Source organism: Corvus hawaiiensis, chromosome 26, assembly GCF_020740725.1.
Source record: "Corvus hawaiiensis isolate bCorHaw1 chromosome 26, bCorHaw1.pri.cur, whole genome shotgun sequence".
In the NCBI taxonomy this organism is placed as follows: Eukaryota; Metazoa; Chordata; class Aves; order Passeriformes; family Corvidae; genus Corvus; species Corvus hawaiiensis.
The window spans coordinates 22,665,627-22,693,003 of record NC_063238.1 but is presented as its reverse complement, the minus strand read 5'-3'; the positions used below and the strand labels follow the sequence as shown (position 1 = coordinate 22,693,003).

The window sequence follows — 27,377 nt, the reverse complement described above, 5'->3', positions numbered from 1 at the left end:
GGTGGTTTTCTGGGTAGACCTTAATAATTTTTTAGAGCTGCTTGGGTGTCTGTGTGTGAGACTGATACTCTGTTCTTTTTTTTACTTTAGTTGTAGCTTTGGAGCAGAAATGGGTAACTATGGGTCATGTGTTGATGCCAACCTTAATTTTTCCAACAGTTAAATTCTTCTGTCCACCCCCATTTTCACATTTTACATTTTTGGAAGCCTCAGAAACAATTTCCTCCTCCCATTCATGGCTATCCTGGCTGTGATTCAGTGGATCAGCCCAGTTTCAGGTCTTCACACAGGGGCTCTTTCCCTTCCCCTTTCCTTGAGGTCATTTTGTCCTCTTGGTTTGAAAAGGAGCTCTTTGTTTTCTCCCTCTACAAGAGACCATAACTGCACTGGTTCTGATCTGCCTGGAAACATCCCAGGACAGCTGAGGTGAGTTATTTTTCAGGGAGTATTTTTCAGCCCCTTCAACCCCATCAGGAGGTGAAAGAGTGAGATACTCTTTCAAGAGCTCCTAGACATGACTGGCTTGGCGTGGCTGCCAATTGCAGTTGCCTGGTGCCACATGGCACATCTACACAGGAGCAGCAGATCTGACACATTCCTTAGGGAAATCCATGGCACTAGAGTAAGTCTTAAATGATATTTGTAAACACTCAGCTCCCTGGAAAAAGTTAAAGTGGCTGTGACCACGTGGCTGTGTCCACGTGGCTGTGTAGTATAATGCCTCTTTGTGCTGGCTTTACATTTCTTTGTCTTTTGTTTTAATTGGGATTATTCTCCTGAAAGGTCCCTGATCAGGCTGATTGGATGCTAGCTGTTGGCATAAGGGTAGAAGGGGGCCCACACGGTCATGGGGAAAAAAAGGTGGAGATAGGATTTCTCCTTGGCATCAGCATGGATATAGCTTGGTTTATACTGCTTGAGGAACTGCATCTCTGAAATCAGCAACACCCAAGCCCGTGCTCCCACAGCCTTCCCTGTATAGGCATGGTATGTTACAGGATATGAGCGTGTTTAATGGTGCAGTAAAATCTGATGAAATATGTACTTAGTTACCTGAAGTATTTCCTGCAAACTAATATTGTAATATTTTTTGTGTCTGCTGGAGTAAGGAGTGTAAGAAGCCACAACATGTGGGCTTTGTCTGCTTAATAGGAAGTGTATGTAATTGCCTCAGTGTAATACATCTTTATTTCCCTCAGGACTTCTCATAGGTTTTTGCTTATTTACAATATTGTTGTTTATGGGCAAAAACAATTTTCAGGATTAGTTGAGATTATTATCTACAGTATTGATCCTGGTTTGACTTTGTATCAGAGAAGGAGAAAACAGCTGGGTGAGAACAGTCACTGAGAGCTCAGATGTAATAGAATCATAGAATAGTTTGGATTGGAAGGGACCTTACAGGCTGGCTAGTTCCAAACACCCTGCCATGGGCAGGAACAACTTCCACTAGACCATGTTGCTCAGAGCCCCTAACAATTCTTCTGTAACTCAGCATTTCACATATCTGTTGTGTGTGGACACTGTGTGTAGTCGTTCAATTGCAGAAGCTGAGCCAGAGGTAGAAATTTATTTCACTTCTGCTTCTTTTTCCCTCTTTACCTGTCACTTCACAGACTCAGAGTTATTATTGGCTGCCCAGACACTCACCTTGAAAGATTGTCTTATTTTGTGCATTGTAGTAATAAATAATTTCTGCTCTGTATTTAGGGGTTGACAATGCTGACAGTTCCTTCAGATGGATCTGTGGCCTCTTGCCCCCTCACAGTGTATCACAGCCTGTCAAGCATGAGTATGTGCCTGATCCTTTGTGTGGTCTCATCAGCGGGCGGCTGTGGCTGATATCAGGTGTGATGAGAAATCCCACAGATTAAACACATTCTTGCAGAGGTCTTTCTACTCTGCCTTCTATCATATAGATGAAATCTAGATTTTGTGTGGAATGCCACAATTGAGGTTTTTAGCTCATTCTGTTCAAGAAGAACATCTTCAGTGCTCCAACTCACCCCTCTTTACTAGGGGCTGGATGTCTAGCCTCAGCAAGGTGAGAGCATCATTTGGTCTTGTTTTTTTCCAGTGGCAGCACAATGCCTGCTGGTACTTCTGATGCCGTGGGGGCTGCTTCACCTGTGCTGTGAGGGACCCAAGGCAGGAGGGCAAGGAGCTGTCTCCATGGAGAGAAAGATTTTGTCTCCATGGAGAGAAAGATTTTCTCTCCATTTGCCTTGGCTTAGGAAGCACCCTAGAGACAGTGAAGGTCTCTTTAGCTGGCACCATCACCAGACGAAAATGTTGTTGTGGTACATCCCTACAAACATTCACCAGGGTATTTTGAACACTTAAGCAATGGCATTTCCAGCCATGGCTTTCAATTAGGAAAAGCTCTAGAGCAAGTCAAGGTGTCCATAGGATGTGTGGGTGGGAGTCAAAGGGCAGCATGGCCACAGCACAGGTGGGTTTCAATCAGGACATCTTTCCTCTGCAAGAAGGAAGAGAAAGGCTGTTAAAGGTGAAGGCAAACCCTCCTAAGTTTTTTTCCCCCTTCAAGTGTTTTGTAGGGGTTTTTAATGCTATTTTCTCAGTCTCTGTAGGATACCTCAGTCTCCAGTCTGCTCCCTGATGCACTGCAGATGTTAGCTTTTTCAGGTTAATCAGTAAACCAGTCCCTGAGCATGGGGAAAGTAGAGGCAAACGTCCTCACCCAGCTTTCTGCTGGTGTACTCATCTGTGAAGACTGCAGTGAAGTTTTTCCAGTTCAAAACCATCCCCCCAGCTCTTTAGTCTAAAACTGTTCACTGAAAGCAAACAAGGGTACCAAAACACTGACTCTATTTCATCCTCTTGTCCTCTACCTATCAGATTTCAGAGTTCACACAGTTTGTTTCCTTTATCTTACTGGGAAATGTGTTTGGGAGAAAATGCATACCATTTTTTAGGTATTAGGGAAATATATATTATTTTCAGCCCTAATAAATCAAAACTTGGGAAGAGGACTTTGCTCAGCCTTTAAAATGCAACCTCTTTGAATCTCTCATAGGGGAATTCAAAACTTAAATGTCACAATGAAGCACGTGATCACAGAATGGGTAAGGTTGGAAGGAATCACTGGAAATCTTCTAGTTCAATCTCCCCACTCAACCAGGGCCCCCTAGAGCACATTACTCAGGATTGTGTCCAAAAGGCTTTTGAATCATTCCAGAGAAGGAGACTCTACAACCTCTCTGGGCAGCCTGTTCCAGTGCTCTGTCAGCCTCGCAGTAAAGAAGTTCTTCCTTGTGTTCAGATGGAATCACCTATATTCCCATTGCAGCTAGAAGCAAGAAGAAGCACTGCACAGTTTTCTGTTGTTCGTCTGCTGTCAAAAATCCAGCAACTTGCCAAGGTTTAGTGCCCATTTAACTAGTTTCTGCTAGAAAAGAATTTGTGGCTCTGCCTCATAAAAGCAGGACTGTCAACGGAGCCAGCTTGCACACAAGCTCTCAGGCTCTGTCAGAGCTGTAGGTCTGATCTGCTGAGGGTTGTGTTCTGATTAGCTTTAGTGTGACCAAGAAGCTGACATGAGAAGGCAAAATTGAACACTGGTTAGAAAGTGTTGCCCATATCTTTCTTCAACCTCATACACCTATTCTGCCTTGCTGAACATCAACCATCCCTGCAGATGTAAAGATCACATCTCTGGTGCGAAACGAACACACAGCTTACAGACTGCAGCCTCCAGCTTAGAAAGAGATCAGCTGCTGCTTGGGAACTTACTCATTGCTCAAAGGTAAGGGAAATAAGTAGAGGAGAGCATACCCCTTGCCTGTCCCTTTGCACAGTACTATAAACATGTCTGTATCATCCCAGCTCTCAACATCCATAGGGAAATACAGGGTTTTTTCCCTCAACCACTGCAAGCAGAGTGGGAGTAAACCATGGAGCTGTTTATACCTCTGAACACAGAAGAGGCTGGACATGGGGCAGCAGGTCTGGAACAGTGGGAAAATAGCCCAAAGACTGGAGGCAGTATGCAGTTTTGTAAGCCTGCTTGAGGAGTGACCTGCTTATCTGGTTTCTGCCAGTGTCATACATGAAATCTCTAATTGTGTTTGGTCTTTGCATATTAAGTGTTTTAATCAATTAATTCTGAGTTAAATATTTTTAAATTTGAATGTTAAAATTAACCCATCAGCCCAGGTACAAAAACCAAGTTCCATTATCAATGTTTTCAATTGTTCAAAGTAGTTTATTAAGAGAGTTGCACCATTCCCAGTTAGAAATTCCCCAGTTAAAAATCCCCAACTTATGCTCCCTTCTCAAACTTTAAACCACCTGTACACCATAAGAGTTATCTTTCCTATGTTCATTGTCTGCTTTTACAAGTGTTTTAAGATGTGTTGGATGTATTTTAATATTTTTTTAAGTGTTTTTACTTTGTACCTTAATCCAAAGGCTAACTTCAAAACCCCAGTTTCTAACAGCCAGCAGCTATTTTTAGCTCCTCAACCATTACCCTGCAGGCAAGCTCCAGGGCAACCTTAATTTTAATGAGGGCATTTTAGCACCCTTATCTCAACTGATACCACCCCTCTGACAACGATGCGCTATTGGTGGACTGAGATGATCTATCAAAGGGAAAGCACCAATCACTTTAAACTGAAGGGGCGGGCTGTGGGCAGGCTAGGGCGGAGCAAAGACACTATAAAAACAACGAGACTGGCCTCAAGAAGTTCAGAGAGAGCCAGAGAGGGTGTTCAGAGCGGGGGGAGAAGGTTGGGAGAGTCGTCTCCAGGCTAGCTGTGGTGGACATCAGTGCTGGGCATTAAAAGCCTTACTCCTATTAAGGAGCCTTTAAAAACTTTTTCTGACTTTTGGACCAGCCACAAGTCAGCTGAGCACTGCAAGTCCTTTTTCTCTACCTGAGGTCCAGTGCTGTCCCAGCCAGAAGATCTCAGATCCCTGCACTCCTGGGGCATACCATCTACCGAGCCATAGGATCCCAAATTTTTATATTTTTCTAATTTTTTGTAATTTTTAAACTTTTCTGTTTTCAATAAATTATTTTAATTTTTAATTTAATTAAGAGTTGTCTCTTTCCTCACAACCAGGCACTTCTCTGGGTCCCAGAACAGAATTTTCTAGTGTGTGTGTACTGCCCTGCTTGGGTTCCTTCTACAAGGCCTGGAAGGAGTCATGTGCCTGTGACAGTTTCCCTGCCAAGCCCAGCATGGTGCTGGGCAGCAGGTAACAGCAAACCAACCCAGCTCCACGTTCTGAGCTTGGGGCACACAGGCTCAAGCAAATGCAGATGATGGGAGAGCTCACAGTCCATCTATTCTGGACATCTCCTTCTCTTCAGCATTGCTGGCAGAGCTGCTTGCAGGAATGTTTCCTAGCCTGACAGACAACAGAAGCTGGTGAGCAAAACCGTTTTATTTAGGCTGATACCTTAAAATTCATTTTGAAGAAGTCTTGGTAGCTCTTCCTGGACGCCTCATCCAGGACACTGAAAATGAATGCTTTTGCAGAGCTAGGGCTGTGCTAAGCACCAGCTATAGCTCGTCTGAGTATCTGTTGCCTGATTCTCACTGGGCTATTTTTCACAAATCTTAGACTGTTTTCAATGCTTCTCTTCTCAGCAGATGCTATGGTAAAATGAGTTTTAATTTTTTTCTGAGGATGTTAAAGAACATTTGCATTTGAATTTTTTCTTTTTTTTACTGATGATTGAGGTGACAGCAAGTTAAACAGGAGCTTTGTAATTATACTAATCTCTTTTAAGAGGTTTGAGAATGTTAATTACGAAATTTCTAGGCAGTAAGGAACATTACACTACTAGTCATTTGTCAGAAAGTGGGGTGCAGAAGACAAATGCAAAGACACTTGAGTCACTAATTACACATATCCTACCTAGTGCAGAATTTAGTTTTGCTTTGGACTGCTTCAAAATGGTATGTTACAGAAAGATGGGGTGCATAGTGCAGGCTGTATCTGATATCCAGCTTAGCCACCGACTTGAGGGCTTAAACTATGGAGCCAGCAGAGCAGGTACTCCTCCTCCCTTAGTCATCATTGAGTGGGAAAGACGAGGCATGGGATGAATCTAAATCCCTATGCTGCTTTGGAGGTGCCTGGCTCAGTGTAGTGCTTTGCACTTCCTGTTCCCATCTTCTAGACTAGTCTACAACTAATGGACTTTAAATTAAATTGGCTGTGGCCACTGTGTTGATTTTCGAGTCTCATAGCATGTCTGTGAGTTGCAGTGATGTAGGGTGAAAGTCTGGCTGCTCATACCAACACCTGTCTGCTCCTAAGGTTTCATGAGATTGCTGTGTGGATCTAGGACACTGCTGTCGCACAAAGCAGTGGTGTTGCTCCCACCTTGAATCTGTGCTTCTTCTGGTTCATTTGCCCTAGCACTCATTTGGCTCCTCAATGAAGCATTTTGTCTGGGTAAACTGACAGGAAAATAGTCATTGATATAATTATTAAAATAAAAGTTGTCTTTCATGTAAAATCACACCTGTAACTCTGGCTCATTATGATTTTGTGATCCAAAGACTTCATTGCTCTTTGGAGCTTAAGTATGATCTTTCTTTTTCTATGGTCTTGAAGTCTGCTTTGGGCATCGATAAAAAAGATGTCTGAATCTTATCCTTGCTTGTCTCCAACAGTCTGCCATATCTGATTAAGCCCTGTTTGAAGGAATCAAAAGAAAACAAATTACTCAAGTAGAAATTTGACGCAACTCAAAAAACAAGGCTTTAGAAACATGAACAAACTGCAGACTGTGAACTTCAGTCGTAAGGGAGGTGAGGACCTTTGTCTAACCTGGTAACTGGAGACTGTGATTATTTTATGTGGAATTTTGGTAAGATGTATAAACTGTTATGCTCATGTTTACAATGTCAACAGGGATTGTCCCAGAAGAATGGCATTCACTAATGTGAGCAGTTGGGAGATGTGCTTTCCATTCTTTGACTAATACGGACTTTGAAACGTGGCCAGCAGCTTCAGAGAACAGCCCATTGATGTGTGAATCAGCACCAGGCCTGGAGCAGAGCTCTTAAGAAAGGGATGTTTGCAGTGTACTCAAAAGTAAATAGTCAATATCAACCTAAACAGATGTGTTCTTCTTAAACTGAGGTTATACCGGTGTAACTCCCTTTCCCTCAATGACGTTCATGGTTGATTTACATCATCTAGGCTAGAAGCTTTGGCCTCGTTTGGTGATATGAACTGTTTTTCCCATAACGGGGAAATGAAGAGAGATTATGGAACTATGATAAAGAGAAATCACGGAATCGTTAAGGTTTAACTCTTGGATGAGGCACACAGCGACTCTCTGGCTATATTCCCCTTTGTATCCTGCTGTGTGTTGCAGAAACAACCCTCTAATGCAGAGGCCTATGGTGAAGTGCAAGGTTTGGAAGAAGTCCCTCCACACACGAAAACAATGGGTCAGAGCAAAGCACATACTGGCTCCTTGGACAGGACTTCATGGTGGCTGAGGTGAAGTAGTAACATGGAAGTTCATATCCCCTTGTGGACAACTCTACCTCTGGCTGACACTTAATTCCCTAGAACTAAATCAGCCTCATGGGAGCTGAAATCTCCAGCAGAGTCCTAGCTAACGCGTTCAATGACTTGACTGCCGTCCTGCTCAAAACGAAGTAATTTTGCCAGCTGATACAGATTGCACTTGAAGCCTTTTTCTTCAACAGCCAAGGATATCTCCACTGTAAAGATGTTCCTGTGAAAAGCAACCAAAATATGGGGTTTGTGTACATAACAGGCTTGTACCCACACAGTTAACTCCCAGTTAAAACCTAGTTTAATTTTTTGGGCTCCAGCTTGGGAGTAAATAGATCGTGACTCCATTTACTTTGCTTTATGACTCTAACCTACTATTTTTTAATGTTTCTTTTCCATTTTTATTGGGGGTATTGTTGTGGTTTGGGGTTTTTTTTCCTGCTTTGTAATTGTCACAAGGTTTTTGTAGTTACTGACTTCTTATCACATTATTTTCTTTCCTTTGTTTCTCTCTCTTTCAGTAACAGTCTTTTGTTTCCAGTAGTGACTAAAGCACCATGAACATTATATCATTCAGTGTCTGTGTTATCATGAAGCAGTGACTCAGTCATCATGTCAAGATGACCAAGAGCACAGCTTGTAGTATCTGTAGAAGCTTCAGTCAAACAAATAATAGCAGCTTTCACCTGATCAAAACTCTTGCTCCGTCTCTTGACTATTGTACTGGTTTTTGCCAGAGTTAATGTTCCTCATAGTAATTTGTGTGGTCTGTGTTTTGGATTTGTGATGAAAAAAGTATTGCTAGTAATCAGGATGTTTAGTTGCTGCTGAACAGTGCTTGTATAGCATTAGGGTGTGTTTTGTTTCTCATACTGCCCCATCAGTGTAGTGTAGGCTGGGGGTGCACAAGAAGCTGGAATGGGATACAGCTGGGACAGTTGACCCCAGCTGACCAAAGGAATATTCCATACCATATGGTGTCATGCTCAGCATAAAAAGAAGGGGAAAGAAGGGAAAAAGGGGACATTTGGCATTGGTCCTCCTAGGTAGCCGTTACCCATGATGGAGTACTGCTTTCCTAGAAATGGCTGAAGACTTACACACTGATGGGAAGCAGTGAATGAATTCCTGATACTGCTTTGCTTCTCGTGCAGCATTTGCTTTATCTATTGAACTGTCTCTATCTCAACCCACAATTTTTTGTGCTTTTACCCTTCCAATTTTCTCCCCCATCTTGCTGGAAGAGTGGCTCCAGCTGTGTGAGGCTGAGCTGCTGGCTGCTGTGATAACTACACATCAGAGACTGCCAGGACAAACTGAAGAGCAGTGCATGGTTTAAAAAGCATGCATGTGAGAGATAATAGCATCTGGCTCATGAAAAGAATACTCAGTTCTCCTTCATTTCTTTAATTCCTGAGAAGGAATTTAACTTCCTGACCCCATTTCCATAGTAATCCCTGTCAAGAAGAAGTTATATCATACATACCATTATATCCTATACTAATGCTAAAATACCAGAAAAAAAAAGACAGCAAGTTCTATATTGGAGAATCCACATGAGATACAGTTGCTGAAAGACCAACAATACTCAAAACTAGGGGGAAAAGCATCACCGCCTTGTTATCTCTGTAAGTACAACAGAGCGCATTAAAAGGTGTTAAAGGTACATAGAATGGATCATTCAGCTACACTGATCTTAGTTTTCTCTTGCAGAAAGCAGCTATGAAGTAGATGCTTTGAATTTTTGTGAGCTAAACACCTACTCTTTATGTCAGCATTAGCCATGAGTTGCAAAATGCTAATAATACTTTTATACTTTAAACCAGTAAACTACAGTTTGTAGTAAAATGTCCAAATGTCCAACTGTAATGTGTCACAGGGAGACAGCTGAGCGAACACCAGCCTGCTACCTGTATCTCAAGCCCTTGCAAGAAACTTGAATGTGAGACCATTTCTTTAGAGTTTTTTTATTCAAGATTTACATCTTACAGTTTTGAACATAAGTATCTGCAAATTAAAAAGCATCCAGCAGAGTGTTTGTGTGTGTATGTACCCATCTACATACGTGTGAATATTTCAGAGTGCAGGACCTCTTGTTTTTAGATCATCACTGATAATCTAGCAGTTGTTTATATTTAAATGAATAATGCTGCTAAGCAGAAGGTTCTGCCTTCTGGAGTCCACTCATTTTTTTTGCGTTAGGAACTATCTGTAAATGATTAACACTCTCTCTGGAAATGAAACTAGGAGAGCCAAGTGCAAGAGGTGCAGGAAGGAAAGCAAGGAATGATTACAGAGCACCCCTCCTCTGCAGGAGCAGCAGACTGGAAGGGCCTTTGGGCTGCTCATTCCCCTGCCATAAAATCAAGTAATTCTTTTAACAGATGGATCCAACTTCATTCTAAATGCAGTCAGGTCTGTTCTTTTTTCCCTCCCCTGTTGTTAGTCTTGTTAGAATATTTCTGAAATGCCACTGGCTTGTAAGCATTGTGATTTCCTGCCTGTGTTTATACCTGTCTGACATATGTGACTCCGTGTTTCAACAACTGAGCATGTTCACTCAGGTTGTGACTTGGAGCAGCATTTTCTGTGAAGATCAAAGGAAGGGCTAGTTACAGCTAACAGAAGATTATTTGAGTCAGAATGGGAGACAAGCCTGCCTTTGTTTGAAAGTGATACTGGAGAGTGCATGCTGGAAGAGACATGCCATTCCTCTCAACTGGTAAAGGGAGAATTTTATATAAAAATTCTTTTGAGGATTTGGTAAATAATGTATTACATTTCTGTCAGGGTTTTCTGTTTCTGATTGAGGTAGAGTCAGAAATAGCTCATTTGTGCTTCAGTGAGACTTGTACTACAATAACAAGAGGGAATGAGCTATCTGTGCTTGGAGGCATGTTTGTGTGTACATGCAGAGAGAGACATCTCTCCAAGAGTACTCCTTGTGCCTTGCCCTGCCTGATGTAACACTTAACAGCACTATTTACTCAGTTGTTCAGATAGCTCCCTTTTGAGCTTGCCTCCATCTTCCCATAAGCCTTGTATCACCTCTTTGGCTCTCAGTTTAGGGGTCCAAGGGAGCCACATTAAGCAAGTATAGGAACAACACAGCTTCTCAATGTGAGGCAGACTGTAGCTTCTGGGGATTAATATACCTAGGCTTGGAGTGGTCTGGCTTGGACCTTACCTTGTACACCAGGAATTAGACTGGGTCAAACAGGAACATCCAGAAAGCCTGCCCCTGGAAAGCAAAAGAAGTGTATCCCCAAGCCAGCTGGCCATTTTGTGGGAGAAGCTGGTCAGGCAGTGCTAGCTTGCCTCCCTGTTTCTCCTGTGGGACCTGGAAACTGACAAAAGTTTATAATCCTATTCTTGCTTTTCCTGGTATGTAATTTCTGTAGTTGCCATGGAGATGATATGTGATGGTACTTGAGAAAATCTTTTTATTAAGATGTTTTCAGATATGATTGATGTTTTTATACAGTCATTTGAGAGGTTTTTATTTGCAATCTAGCAGGCATTATTAAAAACATGAAATGGTCTTTGAGTATGCAGCAAAATATCCCAGAAACTAAAGTGTCCCAAAGTATCACAGGCTATTCACAGAAACAGTGTAAATATCCATTCTGCCCCTTCTCCATTCTCCCACTTATTTCTAGTTTTAAGATTTCATTCCTGAGAATAAGAAATTGAAATTTAGGAGTCGAGGGGTTTGGTTTTAACTCTTCAAAAAGGAAAAAAAATTGCTACTCATAGTGGTCTCTTAAAACTACCTGAAAGCAGGTTGTAGTGAGGTGGGTGAGTCTTGTCTCCCTATTAACAAGTGATAGAACAAGAAGAAATTTCCTCAGGTTGTGTCAGGGAAGGTTTAAATAGTACAGTAGGAAAAATTTCTTCACAGAAAAGGTTCTTAAACATTGGAACAGTCTGCCCAGGAAGGAGGTTGAGTCACCATTCCTGAAGGTGTTTGAAAGATGTGTAGATGTGGTCCTTAGGGTTTAGTGGTGGACTTGGCAGTACTGCATTATTGTTGGACTGAATGATCTTAGAGGTCTTTTTCAATTTAAATAACTCTATCATTCTAGGCTTGTTAACAGTACTGTGGGTGAATATGTTTGTATATAACCTTAGTAAGCATATAAAAAGTTACTTTAGTTACTTTATTTTACAGTTCATGTTCTCCAGCTTGGTTTGTTAACTGCTATGCATATTAATTAAAATAATCAGTGTGATGAATATAAATAGGATCTCATGAAAGTGGTTAAAACTCAGAGATAAATAAAAGAGTCCCACTTCCATAGTTGCTGTATCCTCTCAAGTTCCCCCACCTTTTCATAACTTACCAGGCTCTCATTCCAGCCTTTGCAATTTGTCACTTTTCTGGAAAAAGATGTATTTTAAATTTGTGAGGTAGTTACCAAGTCTCCTCTCTCTATTCCTAACAAAGATGATGCCAAATGTTTTGATTCTCTCCTCATATATTGAACAATGTCCTTTTTCTTTTGCGTCACAAGGAAAAAATCAAATGTATTTTCATTTCATGTTCCCACACTGGTAATTGCCTTTTTACTCTTATTTCAGCTGTCCTTCAGTACTTCATATGGACCTTAACCCATATCTGAGTATATGAATAGCACTATGAAAACCATTGAAATAAGGACCTTTTTTTATTTATACTTCTGTAAAGCACTGAGTACAGCCAGAGCTCTGTGAATAATAATAGCTAAATGATAAGCCTCTCCCAATTCCACATGGTAGCTCTTTGAAAAATATGGTTTTTGTTAAGGACTCTGAATTCCTCTTGCTTCAGAGTTAACTCATAATTGGAAGTTCAGAACATGTTCCACCCCTTTCTCTTTTTTTTTTTTAATGAGATCCATTGAGGTCTGACAAAATCCCAATTATTGGAAATGGTGCATAGCTTTTGAAACAGTACATGCCATTAAATTTGTTGGGAATACCTTTAGATCACAAATACATAGAGAAATCAAGAAAAAATAGGAGTAACAGTTTAACTAGCCTTGATGAGTGAGCCAACAACAGACATTTAAAGTGTGTAGGTTTTTTTCTGCTCATCAGTTCAATTTATAGCCATAGCAAGTTTCCATAAATAATGGCATATACCTTTTAGTCAATGCAAGTTAAGTTCCTTTTTCTAAGTTTTCATTTTACAGACCTGGCAACTGCAGTTTAATGTGCTTTAGGAAAATACTCATGTAATAAGGATAAATTGCATTTCACCATATAACTGAGTCTCCAATGCAGATTTTAGTCTGCAAGTGATAAACTTACTAGAATTATTGCCAAAGATACAGATTTCATTTGCCATAAACCCCTTATTTTACTTTGACAATAAATAGAGATTTTGCATGTATAATATCATTTTAAAATACTTTCAAAATGATGTGAAAAGGTGCTCTGGTAAATAAGCATCAGGTCCTGCCTGAGTGCTGGAAGCAGGACCGTACCCATTCACTTATTTTGAGTAGCAATGTGCTGCCCCTCCACGTGGCAAATGGATTTCTCCTGACTGATAGTTCAAACCTCCTTTGCCCACGCCTCAGCTTGTGCAGGACTCTCATGTGGCCGGGATGGGGATGCCAGGTGAGCACTGAAGGTGCCTTGCTTGAGGCGAATTTGCCATTTCTTGAGCTTGTTCCCTCCGGCAGCCCCTGTGCAGGTCAGTGTCACCCTTGACAAACTGCACAGGGTCACCAGCTTAAAACCCTTCCTGTGGATTGTGAATTTTGACCTACCTTTAGTGTTAAACACTGGCAGGTAGCTTATAAAGAACATAATGGTAACGGGGTATATTTTGGATGGATTATTTCAGGTGCCTAAGCAAGGCAGTGAGGGAGTGGCAGGCCAGAGGAAGGCATTCGTCAAGCCTATTTTGCCACCAAGGAAAATGTTGACAGATCCACAATGTCAGTCCATGGTCTATGTACTCAGGGGTTATCTGGAAAGGACTTCAAAGTGGATAGGTGACTTCCACAGCTTGTTCCAAAACATATTAAGGTGAAGTAAATTAAATTTCTGTATTGTTTTTTATTTTCTGGAAAACTTAAGGGCAAGATGTTTCTGTGACAAGCCTCATGCATTTGGAAGCACTGGAAGAATGTGTCAACAGTTTGAAATCTGGGGTCTGACAAAGTGGCCTGTATGCTCAGACAGATGTTTCGGTGATGAAGAAACTTGCAATTTATGCCAACAGTTTTGAATATTTAAAGCTCTTTCCTGTAGAAGTCCTTAGTTGACTGAAGTAGTACCATGGATCTGAAGTTGTCTGCAGCTGAATTCCCCAACTGAGGTTTGTCTTGAGACTTACGTGTGGGAAGCTCTGCAGTGCTGCGGATGATATCACAACTGGATATCACAACTGGAAACTCAGAGAATATCATTTTTATTACTTATTAAACTGGCTGTTCCACCAGTCCTTTAGTCTCTGAAGGATATTAAATGGCAGACACTGCACAAATAAGGAAGCCTCTCACATGATAAGATGAGAACAGAAGGACTCTGGTGGCCTTTAGGGCGATACCGTAACCATTTTGTGATCTGTCTCCAGTTGCAGGTCATCTTTCATTTGTGTGTGGTTTTACTAGCCTGAGATATGCTATCCTATTTTTTCTCTTCTGTTTGAGTGCGGCTGTATGCGATAACCCTGGTTCCTTACAAATTACCTGCTGATTTAGGATTCATTCTGATTTGAGATGCTTGCAATGTACTTTTCCTCTTTACTGTGTTTTCCCCTTTATTTATTTAATATAAGAATGTGTGAGTATGTACCTGCATGAGACAATTTTGCCATGCTGTAGCTGCATGGTGTTACTTTACCTTCATCTCATCTCCCTGAATGGATCCATGTGATATTTGACCTCCTTAGGGCAACGTACTCTGCTCTCAATCTTTAGGGGTCTGTTCAGCCCTGCGTTTGGAAGCCTGGTGCTATCATCATGCTAAGCAGAGCTCATTAACACCTGTCAGCCTGGAGCAGGCAGTGCAGTATGTATGCCAACAGCAACGCTCAGGTGAACCATGTGGTCATTGCGATAAAATGAGCAGAGCTATGAGGGTAAGATTTGAGCCCAGACTGCCACTACACTTTTGCGTTGATCATACACATGCGCTGTTTTTTCTTGTGCACAGACTAGGAGGTTGCTTAAGTTAGGCACAGAGGAGCGTCACAGGGTAATGATTGTAAGATAAAAGATGGTAGATTTAGACTAGGTACAAGGAAGAAGCTTTTCACAATGAGGGTAGTGAGGCACTGGAACAGCTTGCACAGAGAAATTTTGGATGCCCCATCCCTGGAAATGTTCAAGGCCAAGCTGGATGGGGCTTTGACCAACATGGTGTAGTAGAAGGTGTCCTTGCCCATGGCAGAGAGGCTGGAATTAAATTATATTTAAGGTCCCTTCCAACCCAAACCATTCTGTGATTCTCCAGGAAGAGAATTGACATTTGTAAGATGGTTTCTGCTCAGACACAGGCTGGTCATCATGACAGAAATCTTATGTGTCCCACAGTGATATATGAGCCAAGCTCACACATACCTGGTGAAGCAACCACTGTGGTGCAAAAGCAGTTGCTGTTCTAGGGAGGACACCCATGACGCAGGGCATTGGAAACCCACTGCTGGAGATTTGATTCACAGCCTCTAGGGGCACGCACTCAGGTCATCATCAGTACCCACACATGGATCTGATTTAGCACATTACTTTAAATGACCAATGGAACACATGACCTCATCCTCTGCTCACCAGCTGCATTGAAGTTTTACCTCCAGAGCTGGATAGAGACCCTTTTGTGGTCTGGCTTAAGATCAGTGGTGTTTCCTTCCTGGAGTGCTGGTTGCCTACTGAGTCCTGAGCAGCGTTTGTGACCCCCAGTGGAAAATTGGGAGGAAGGAGTTGCAAGGGGTTGCATCCCGAGATGCAGCCATAACTATAGGATCAGCCTCTGGAAGAAAAAGAGCCGCAGAGAGACTGAGTTCTCTGCTGGGAGTAGTGGGGATTTGTTACAATTACTAATGTAAGTGCAATAAGACGATGGGGTAAATGAAGTGGCAGTTTCTGCTTTCTATTCCCTGCTGTCTCCTTTTTCTTTAACACTTCATGATGAGGCTGACAAGGCCACTTCTCCACCTCCTCACAAGGGAGCATGTTGTCATTTAAACAGTAAGTCTTCGGGAGCAAGAAAAAAGTTTTTATTTAGTTGCTGTTTTTTGAAGCTGCTGTGTGTGCAGGATGAAGTTGTCAAACTTTGGGCAAGATCAGTGCTCAGGATTTGATGCTAGAGCATTAAGGAATAAGGAAGCAAAACCCAACCCCTCTGCTTCTGCAAGGCTGGGGTGGTGTCCATGTGACAGCACTTCCCCAGAGTGGAAGGAGGCTGCTGTGTCCCTGTAACAGTGCTGATCTCAGCAGAGACGTCTGTGCTGTGGTGTGCTGAGATGTCTCATCACACACTTTCCACTGGCTCCAGTGACATGTGTTCCCAGAGCGTGAAAAACACAGTGTGTGTGTGAGAGCCCAGAACATGCTGCTGGAACACCCACTGGAGGATCCTGAGGAAACGATGCAAGAGGGGAAGGACCTCCAGTGGCCATGCACCAGAAGCTATGGGCTGAACTCTTGAGTAATGCTTCTCACTGAACGCTTATTGTACCCAGGTTGTGGCACTGATGCTGTAATAGTTAGCAGAGTGAGCCCTCTCACTTCCTGCATTCTTGTCTCTGAATCCCCTTGCACCCATCAGTCATGTCTTGGTGACACCTGGCAGGCAGCCAAGCACTTCACTCGGAGCAGTTCTGTTGTCTGCTTCTCCTGCCCACTCTAAGCCACTACAGAAACATACGGGCTGGAAATGGTTGGATTCTGCTGTTTGGCTTAAATAAGAATATTATAATCGATTTGTAATAAGGCTGTTGTTCCTTCACACTTTTGGGAATGCCTTTTCTTAGTCTGGGAATACCTAGCCACGGCAACAATCTCCCCCCCACGTGCTTGCTGGACAACTTGTTGCTCCTTATAAATGTTGACGGGTAACAGTCTCTGTGGCTGGTAGGCACTGCCTGTTCAGAGTTGTCCAGGGACCTTCTTGGGTAAGTATCATGAAGCATAGAGTTGGATGGTGCTTTACAGCCTGCAAACAGTTGTTATGCTGGGTTATATTACCATGACCTTGTTTATAAAAACTGATGGTATGTTTGTCTTTTCTACAAGCTAATGGGGCTCCTCATAGCTCTGTAGAAGTGACCTTGAATGGGTTTTTAATACACTTAGGATGGCTTGCAATGCGTCAGAACATTTTGAAAGTGGACAGGGAGCTCTATCAAGTACCTGTTGTTTGACCTTGCTGAAATGGCATCTTTAAATGACTGCTTTCCAAAATACTGAATCCTGCTTGAATGTTTTTAATTTCTTGGCTTCATAGAAAGTCTGCAAATCTTACTGAAAATTAGACAGTCTGATTAGGAAATTATTTGATGAAATAACACAATACATTGAAGAAACTGTCAGGAGACCTATGATCCTGGCTACCCTGTCAAATAGTGGATATGTTAACACATAAGATAATGGTGTTCCAATAGGAATGGTTTGATTGATAATGATTTTCCTTCAGGATAATGTAAAAACCAGGCCCTTTTCTGGGGGGAAAAAAACCCTGTATGTGGTTTTCAATGCAAACCTGCCTAGTTTTTTCGTTCATGAGATTTAAGAAGGTGTTCTACTGAAGGACAGCAAAACCACTGACACGCCCTTTCCATTTCCACTTGTTTACTACTTAAGCCCTAGACAAATGTGCAGAGGTATTTCTTATCACTTTACTCACTGCAGCATGAACTCAGTGACTGAAAAGTAGAATAATTTGATTTTGATTGGGTTATAATGTGCTATGAGAAAACCACCATTATATTGTTCTTCTTAAACTAATAATTATTTTTGTATTTCTTTGTTTTGTGATTTGCAGACTCAGCTCTTGGGAGTTTTACTTGCTGCTGCTTCAAATTTTCTCATTAGTGTCTCTTTGAATATACAGGTATGATATGGTTTCTCTTTATTCAGAGTTGTTTACATTTAGCAAGTAGTTACATTGCAGTTTGTTTTGGTGAAGTTCAAAATGCAAAATTGTTGCATTTAATAAACCTTCTCTCTTTCATTAACTGTAATCTAGCAGTGCCCTGCTGTAGTTTCTGGAAGTTGGGAGTTGTTGGGAGCTCTCAACCTGTTCTGTGCTGTGATTATCATACAGGAATAGAAGAAATGGTTATAACTCCTCCTCCTTTGAATGTGCCAGAAGGAAATACCATCTGCGACTCACTTGTGGTCCCACTGAACCTGGGAGGAAGGAAGGATACTATGAGAGACAGTATCAAAAGCTTTGATGAATTCCAAAAAGATTACATTAACTGGCTTTCCTAGATCAACTAGGTGGGTTACCCTATTATAGAAGGAAATCAGGTTTGACAAGCAGAACTTTCTCCTCATGAAGCTGTGCTGGCTGTGACCAATGACTATGTTGTCCTCCAGGTATTTTTCAATACGTCCCAGAATAATCTCTTCCATTATTTTACTGGCACTGAAGTGAGACTGACAGGTGTATATTTTCCAGGGTCTCCTTCTTGCCCTTCTTGAAAAGTGGGACAATGTTCACCAGCTTCCAGTCAGCTGGGACCTCTCCAGATCCCCAAGACTGCTCAAAAGCAATCGAGAGAGGCTTTGCAATTATATCAGCTAGTTCTTTGAGGATTCTTGGATGAATCCCATCAGGCCCTATAGATTTGTAGGGATCCAGCTGGAGCGGTAGATCCTGAACAAGTTCAGGGTTAGCTGGGATTTGATCATTCTCACAGCCATGGTCCTCCAGCTCAGGGTACTGAGACCCCCTTGGTCTGTCATCCTTGTTGAAGACAGAGGCAAAGAATGCCTTAAACACCTCTGCTTTGTCCATGTCCCTGTTTGTGAAGTGCCCATCCTCATCCTGTAACAGGCTGATGCTATTTCTATGCTACCTTTTGCTATTATATGTCTGAAAAATCTCTTTTTATTGTCATCCACATTTCTGGCCATCTTCAACTCCAGCTGAGCTTTGGCCACACAAACTTTCTCCCTACAGTGGCAAGCTGCATCTCTGTATTCTTTCCAGGTCACCTGACCTTGCTTCCACTGGGCACACACTTTCCTTTTTTCTCTTATTTCCAAGGGAAGATCCCTGTTCAGCCAAGCCAGTCTTCTGCCTCTTCTGCTTGACTTCTGACATTGGGGAATTGCTGCTCCTGTGTTCTTAGGAGGTGATGTTTAAAAAGTGACCAGCACTGACAGACCCCAGCACTACAAAAACATTTCCCAGGGGACTTTTCTAACTAGTTCCCTGAGCAGCCTGATGTCTGCTCTCCTCATGTCCAGAGCTGAGGTTTTGCTGCACTTTTCCTCCTGTCAACAAAGATTTTAAACTCGAGCATTTTGTGGTCTCTGTGGCAAAGATGGCGCCAGTCACCACACTGGTGATGAGATCTGCTCTGTTGACAAGCAGCAGATCAAAGAGGGCCTCTTTCTGAGTCTGCTCCCTGAGGACCTGTTCCATAAATGCATAAAGACATAAAGGTTTTAGGAATACTGGACCCCAAAACAACTTTGACCAATTTAGCTTTTTTTCCTGCAATTAAGATAATCTGAGTAAACACTATTTAAATCATAAAAGTAATGGGAGGTGCTGCCCTTACAACTGTGGTAAAGGGTTGTGGGATGTCATTTATAAAATCCTTTCTGTTTTAATAATTAGAACACATACTCAGTAGAAAGTTAAATTTTTCATTATAATCTCTATCTTGTAGACTTCATTGTATTTTTAGGTCTTCTAACAAAAGTTTTTAAAGCACAGAAAACATTGTTGTGTAAATTGTCCAGAAGAAGTATTTTTGCTAGCTGGTATTTTAGAAGTTGTACAGGCCTCATATAAAGCTATTTCTTGCTTTTTCTGTAAAGGATGAAACAGAAAGTTGTGGAATATGAAATCTTCTATTCATAGTAACCCACTTCATTAATGGTAGAAGGTTCTTCAGTGGTTCCCTCCTATTTTAAACATCATAGCTGGAGAATCCCATAGAAAGAAACCTGTTTAGCCAGAGGTGGTAGGCAAGTTGAGGTGACTGCTGCCTCTCCAACATGAGTTCCAGCCTGCTGGTGGTGACAGCACTAGGACAGGCTCTAGGAAGACCTCTGAAGTTGAAGTGGAAAGGTAAAGGTGAAGTGAAGAAAAGTGAAGTGGAAATTCAGTCTAGCCATAATGATGAGGTTGTTCAGACTTCACATCTTTTGTCTGCTGAGGGTAGTGGATGTCAAAGTAGATGCTTCGCAAGGGGATGTACTGAGGCATAAAGGCTGACTTCTGCTGACAGCCATAATCATAACAGCCCTTCCTGGATTTGAATGATCAGCTTTTTAAATGCTGGTTAGGGAAACCCAATAGCTCTCACTGCCATTTGACAGAAAGTTTAAACTGAATTTTTTTATCCTTTAAATTAGGTTTTTCTCCATTCTTCTAAATATGAATAATGACTTTCCCTAGATCTCAACATTTATCTTCACACTCCTATTAATGGGGCAGGCCAAATTTTTTTATTCTCTGTCCCTCTCTGATCATGCAGTCCATTATCCTGCTTCTCCTCCCTCTAGCAGCTATAACTGAGTTATAAACAGCCTCCACCTAAATACCATTTGCACACATTACTGTGCAGAGAAGATGGACATCTGGAGAACAAAGGCTGTAGGGGAGTTGCTGAGCTCACCATCCTGTGTTCGCTTCACATCTTTAAATCTCACTATGCCCTCAAAAGTTAATCCTACAAGATTCTGGGGTGAAAACGCATCTCAGGATTCAGTTAAAAACTTGTCCTATTTAATTTTTGGCAGAAACTTGTATTCTTGAGTGATAATTTGAATATTATTTAATATTAATTTCATCTGTATCTTTGTTGGACTTTTTTTGTTTCCTTGTTTATAAAAATGGAAAATCCTGGATGTTACTGTGAAGAACATCTGTCTCGAGTTTGATTTCCTTTTGCTCTTTTTCTCCTTGGAGGGCTAAATTTCTTCCTAGAATTTCATCCCTTGAACAGGTTCCACAGCATGAAGCTCCAATAATGTGCTGCATCTTCTCAACAAGGGCACTGACTAGGACTATGGGGTGTTATAGACTTTGCTGTTGGCCCATACTCTATCAAGTAGCCTACAGAGAAGGATGAGAGTATGAGGAAAATTCTTTACAACCTCCCCAGGCTCTGCAGGGAGACTTCTAAAGTCAGATAGCAAGTGACGGAGAAAAAATTTCTTTTACCACCACTTGTACTGTAATAACTGTATCATTTGATTCCCACCTTTTTTGACCCATGTGCAGAGAAACTGGAGAGCAATTTAAGAAAGGAAATGATAATCTGCAGAATTAATGTGGTAAACATTGCATCATTCCCAGTTACGACATTTTCTTGATGGAGACTGCCTGGACTCTATTTCAGAAGATCAGTGTGATCAAAGACAAATTACCATTCCATGTACAGGTTCTTGCTGTACAGCCAGAGAGAAAACAATTACAACTTGTGTCAATGACACCTTCTTCATGTACCAGGAAGTGTTGATGAAGTATTACTTGAGTATATGTTATACCTGTGCCAACTGTTTTTTCTTTAGAAAATAATGCTTTACTTGTGATCTCCTTCTAAGGTCAAACAGGAGATTGTAGCCAAATCATAAATTCTATTTAATTAATTTAGAGTCCTCCCTACAGAACATGTGATTAAGTGCTGCCTTTTCCATTTTGAAATGATATTTCTGGCGAGGATAGATTTCATGGACAGGAACACCCTGTTGTCTGTTCCTCCTGTCCCAGTTTGTTGCCACAGTTCTGATTCTGCCCTGTCTCCTGCCTTTGAGTGTTTCCAGATTCAGAGCACAACTGCTGAGCTTTGCTTTGAGACAAGAACAGATGTGTGTGGTGATAGCTAGGAAGCACTAGCTAGTACTCACTTAGCATTTTTTGGGTTTATTCAGAGGCCTGACTTTTCAGCCCTTTCCACCATGGCTGAGAAAGCACATCTGAAGCAGCACTGAGTTAACACAAAGCTCTGCAGCAACAAGCTCAAAGTCATGTTTAAAAAGAAAACCTCGATGCACCTGCAACTTGAAGTTGACAACCCCCTTAATTATTCCCCTTTTGTCAGACATAAGAACACAATGGAAGTCTTTCTATTCATGCCTGTTCCTAATAATTAATTTTCTAGAAATGCGCTCATCGCCGACTGGTTTGCCGAGCAGAGCAGAAGCCTTACTACACGAGCAAGCTATGGTGGTGTGGGATTGCCCTCCTAGGGCTTGGAGAGGTGGGCAATTTCACAGCCTATGGATTCGCCCCCATTGCTCTTGTTGCTCCACTGGGATGTGTTTCTGTTATAGGTGAGACGATTTGCCATTTCTTGCTTGGGTATATGCTTTAATCAAATGCTTGCTTGTGGCTAGAGGAATAATACCACAGAAACTGCAGCAGGAACAAGAGGAAAATGTTAATGTCGTGGTTTGAAAAGAAATTATTCATATAATTACATGAGCTGACAGTTTGACAAAAACTGTCTACTTAAACCAAAGACTCTTCTAATATATTTCTTTTCCCATGGTTTTGTCTTTTGCGTCACTCTGTGCTCTGCTAGTTCCTGCCCAGTGCTGTAACTGTTGCCAGCTCTGCAAGCCCCCAAAGAGGGGGACTGGCATCCTGCTGCACGCACAGAGCTGAGCTCTGATCCCGAGTACCTACAGCGTATTTGCTGTGTTACCATCACAGCAAGTGGTTTCTGCTACCTCTTCCCTGCCCATCACTATGATTCATGTTGATGTGGGTAAACTTGCTTGACTTTCTGGAGTGTGCGACAAAAAGGGCCTAGAAATTTCCAGAAATGTTTAGTACATTTACAGGCATTATTAGACATGTTCATTTGTTCCTTTATGTACAGATTAATTGGACTTTAGCTGCAGTGATATGATCTCGCTCTTTACTTCATGTGGGGTTTTTTGTTATTAAGGTGCTCAGACAGTATGAGATGTCTCTTTCTTTGACAAAGTAACACATTTAAAAATATGTCTTCATGTTGTACTAGTGTAAAGCAGGGTAGACAGGGAAATATTGTACGGAGGCAGTAAAAACAGGAGTACAGGGTGCAGCTGCATCCCTTAACCTAGACACTTCACATCCACAGCTGAAACATCCAGGACTGAGATATCTCAACAGTTCTGAATATGCTGGAGCTCATTTACTTGCTATTTGCAAGTGATAACAGTTCATGGCCAGCAGCTACCAGTTGCATGCTTGGAAGTGACATTGCAGTGAGTGATTCTCCATGGGGAGGTAGAAAAGGTGAATTATCTTCCCTATGGACTGCCTGGCTGCAGTGGAAGGAAGCAGCTAACCATGTGTGGGTGCAATTTAGCAGAGAGAGAGGGGGAAGGAAACTGCAGGCAATTTACTGTAACCTTTAATGTTAAATTATTGCAGAATTTCAGATATAAAGCCATGTTAGTTCTTTATAGTAGGAAAGATTTCTCAAAGAAAGGAATGAGATATTACCTGAGTTGAAAATGTAAATTAATATGACATATCCCAGTGTGATTTTGGTGGCAGTAGTTGTATCTTTAACAATTGTAGGCATTGTCAGACATCTCTGAACGTCAAAGAATATTGACCAATCTCATTTGTTGCCCAAACTGAATAAAATGCAAATAGCGAAAATGAGAAAGAAAAAGCAAAAAGCAGTGAGTAGGAAAAAAGACGTCAATATTTATTAAACTGAAAAAGATGAGATCACATTTAGGGTTGATTTTTATCCAAGCAGATTCCTTCTTTGCTTTTGCAAAATGCGAAGAAACATTTAATCTGGTGATTCCTTCATTCTCCCCTTCCCTTATTTATAACAAATACCAAAAACCATTTTCCTAACTGTTATGTCTTACCAAAATTCTCATCTGCTTTTTTTATTTTTAATGGCCCAGAATGATTATTGTGGAAGATTCCAGAAAGCACATTATCTTATATTCCATTCCCATAAATCAGCTGATAGTATCCATTTCATAGCCCAAACAATAGAAATATCTGAAATTTTATTTAGTCTAGCAGACATTCCCTTAAGGAAGGGCAAGTAAAAATTGTGTAGACAGCCAATTACAGCAATAACTTCCCAGTAACACTTCCTACTACAAGATACTTTCCTGTCTTCTGAAATTAAAGCCAGAGAGATTTTAATTTTAAAAGAGTTCATCATTTAGGGCAATGACAAACTGACCAAGTCAAATGTGTATCATCTGCTAACAACTGGGCAATGGGTAGTTTAGGCAGCAGGTCTTCCAATTTAAAAGATCAAAAATATTTTTCTCATTAAGTTGTGACCTCTTTTAAGTGGTGGAGGGTGGCCTTTGCAGAGTCTAGCTGACAGGTTTTGTTGAGGTATTGTTTGTTGGGGTTCCTCCCCCCTGGCATGGGGTCCTGTGAGAGGGGACCCTGGAGTAGAGGCAGGGCCTGCAGGGTTTCCCTACTTCCTGGTCAGTCCTGTTCCCCATTGGTTGTTTTGTGTTCCCCTGCCCGAAAAGGACCCTGCTGGTCCCGTGATTGCGAGGTTCTTCCGCAGGACCCCGGCCATGCGGCTGGAAAATAAAGATCTCTGAAACATCTGTCAAGAATCGGTCCCTATTTTCTTTCCACGGGCCTCGCTGTCTATACATGTTGCAGAAATCCCAGCAGCAACAATTGTTGAATTTGTGTCTTTCATAAATTAATATTTTTTAATGAACAAATTAAGTACTGGATAACAAACTCCAAATGTGTACCTCAACCCTAAGTCCAAACTCCTGAGAAGCATTTTGTTCCCAAATTCAGTGTCAACATGTCCCATATGGTAAGGGCTGACTTTCACTGACATTGGAAATGCAGTACATACGGTGTACTGAAGGGAAACGTGCTTTGCAGTATGTCCAGTCACCTAGGGGATTCTCTGCAAATCCCTGTGACTCTGGGTTTGCAGGGAAAGTTTCCTTTGCTTGGAAAGCAGGGTTTGGAGGAGGATAAGGCAGACAGGAGTCTCTGCCCAGGATGGATTTGGGCTGTACCCGTCATATATCTCTAGACTTCTGAGACAGGAAGCATCTTAAAATAGATGGAGCCAACATCTATTATGCTCTGCTACCACATTTAACTATATTCAACTGAATTTTGCACGTAACCCAGAATCAATTAAATAGTGAAAAGTTTTTGCCTCTTTCTATTGAGCTGGATGCTTCCAGTGTTGTGTTTTAAAAAGAATACAGCACCAAAGATCATGAATTGGCATGGCACCAAGGGATTTAAAATTTTTTTTTTTTATAATTAAGCTAGAAAAACTATATTTTTCTTCTTACACAGTGTAAGTATTTCTGTGTGTGGTTGCAATGATGCAAGCTCTACATCTGTTCAGGGTTTTAAATAGTTTGAGAAGACAGCAGTTGTTTTCTTCAAGAGGAGAAATTAGTAAATTTTTAAGAGTGGAGGAGTAATACATGTTTGATGTGATCATTAAGAAACTTTCTATACTTAAAAAGTAAAACTCATGTTTTACACGTAGCTTGGGTAATTTTAGGTTGCAGTGGTTTTTAGCTCATCATCTTGCTTTTGCCTGCAGAAATGACTTGGGGATGGAAAAGGTGAGGAGAGGCCAGTGGTGTTGGAGATAATTTCTTCTGCAGTTTTCATCATTCTATGGGGAGTTGTTTTACACTTGACTCACTTAGCCTGACATTGTTAAGATCCCTTTGCATTTTTATGTGCTCCGTGTAAACAGTAGTGGGGTGCTTTAGGCTTTGAAAAGTTATATTCCTGATGTACTTCAGGAAGATTCTCAGATACTCTTGTAGAAATTGATTTCTCCCACTCACTGTAATGTAATATCTTTGTGGCCCAAGAACTTGAGATTTTGATGACTCTGTTACTAATGATATCTAGGAAACATTCACCAAATTATTCTTTAAAATACTTGATTTGTACTTGTCTAGAAGATGCAACAAAAGGATTTTCAGGGTTTTTGCTTCTCTCTGCACTGTATATTTCCTATAATCCAGGTTACAGAATTAAGCTCACCTTAATGGTCTCTCTTTTGAGCACTTTCTCAGATGGGGAAAAATTTTTCATGTTTTGTTCACTACTTTTCCAGTACTAATCTTTGATCATGTTAGAAATGTTACAGGTTCAGTGTCCAGGACAGCTATCAACAACTATCTGTAATGTCTTTCTTTATATTTAGTGTAGCATTAATATCTGTCATATAAACTAAGAATGGGTTTTAGTAGTCAATTAGATGTAATAAATTTGTTCCCAGCTGTCATTTGAGCTCCAGCAATTAAATGCACTACATAGGTCATCATCTCTCCAGATTTTCCTGACTCTGTGGCAGACTACAATAGCTTGAGTTTAGGGATGGATTGAAGCATCTGCAAGTTTTTCAGTACTGGGATGGTCCTGAATCCCTTCAGCTTGGAAGATAGGCTGAGGGTCTGTTCATATAAAGCAGACTTTGAGGTCACATCTTGAAATGTGACTGGCCACAACTGCATCCTCGTAACTCGAGCACTGCTCAACTGATTTAGGGTAAAATCAACCAGGTGAACTTAAACTGCTTGATTAAATGGAAGCACACCCTTAATTTGCATAAAACAGAGTAAATTCTTGGTCTCAAAATGAAATATTGTTGCACAAACTGAGAGAGGTGCATTAGTCTTTGAATCATGTCTAGTTCTCTTCCCTTGGTATTTCATCCAGACCAGTGGTGAAATGGGTACAGAAGTATTCTTCTGGACGGGTGAGTTTAAATGCCTTTACCTGACTGAGTCTGTTAAGCTTAAGAAAATGAACATTTGAAGCAAATATTAAATTCTGTGGTTTTTGTTTTTTTTTTAACTATTGGAGAAGACAGAAGTAGTGCAAGCTGTCTATGCATTTATGAGGAGAGCACTAATCTTTTTAAATAGTACATAAAGCTCATCTAGGAATTGAAAAGAGGAAAAGAAAGGATATACTAATATTTGAATTTATGAACAGTTGTGACAAAATTAGTGTAAGACTTGACAGTAAAAAAAAGAGGCAAAAAGATCATAAATAGCTTGAGAATCAGGAAAATAGCTTAATAGTGAAATATAGTGAAATAGTTCTGCATAGGAAAAATAAATCATGCACCCTCACTTGAGTTTTTTATGGCTGGATTGAATGAAATACAGAGAATACATACTATGAATCAGTATGTATTTTCTATCTTTTACTACTTCTGTTGTGTATTATCCCTTTCTTAAAGAAACAAACAAAACCCAATCCTAACTGCAGCTTTCATGTCTAGGAAGCAGAGGAGTTATTTTGTGAGCTGGATTCTCACCATTCATTGTCTGCTAGTGGCAGAACCCACACATCACACTGGTCTTTATTTCTATTTGTGCTGGAGAAAACCTACATATTGAGACAATTGTAAAGGATCACTCTCCTAAGAGAATGAGCAGCTGACTGAGCTATGTGCAGCACCATTACAGCCCTTCCTCAAGGCACTTAATTGCATATCATGAAGAAACTCTGAATTTTTTATCATTTTTTCAATTTACATTGAAATTCACATGCTGCAATGAATAAAAATTCATTCAATAATGTGAGTATATGATCATTCAATATATAATGAATATATTCATTCAATAACAAATGTAAACCAGCCTGGTTTATGCTGATGTATGAAAAGATGAAGATTTTTAGATAACAATTAAGCTCCTGAACAAACCCCTTCCCCCATTTCCCACCCAACAGTTTTTATGTATCAT

General features: G+C 41.0%; 1 protein-coding gene across 1 annotated transcript in view; it reads left to right on the top strand.

The window, feature by feature from the left end:
* NIPAL2 (NIPA like domain containing 2) overlaps nt 1–27,377 on the top strand; it is a 55,639-nt gene that overhangs the window by 1,380 nt on the left and 26,882 nt on the right. Inside the window, 2 exon segments of the mRNA XM_048287058.1 lie at nt 17,488–17,556; nt 21,794–21,965. Coding sequence (XP_048143015.1) covers nt 17,488–17,556; nt 21,794–21,965 — 241 coding nt within the window.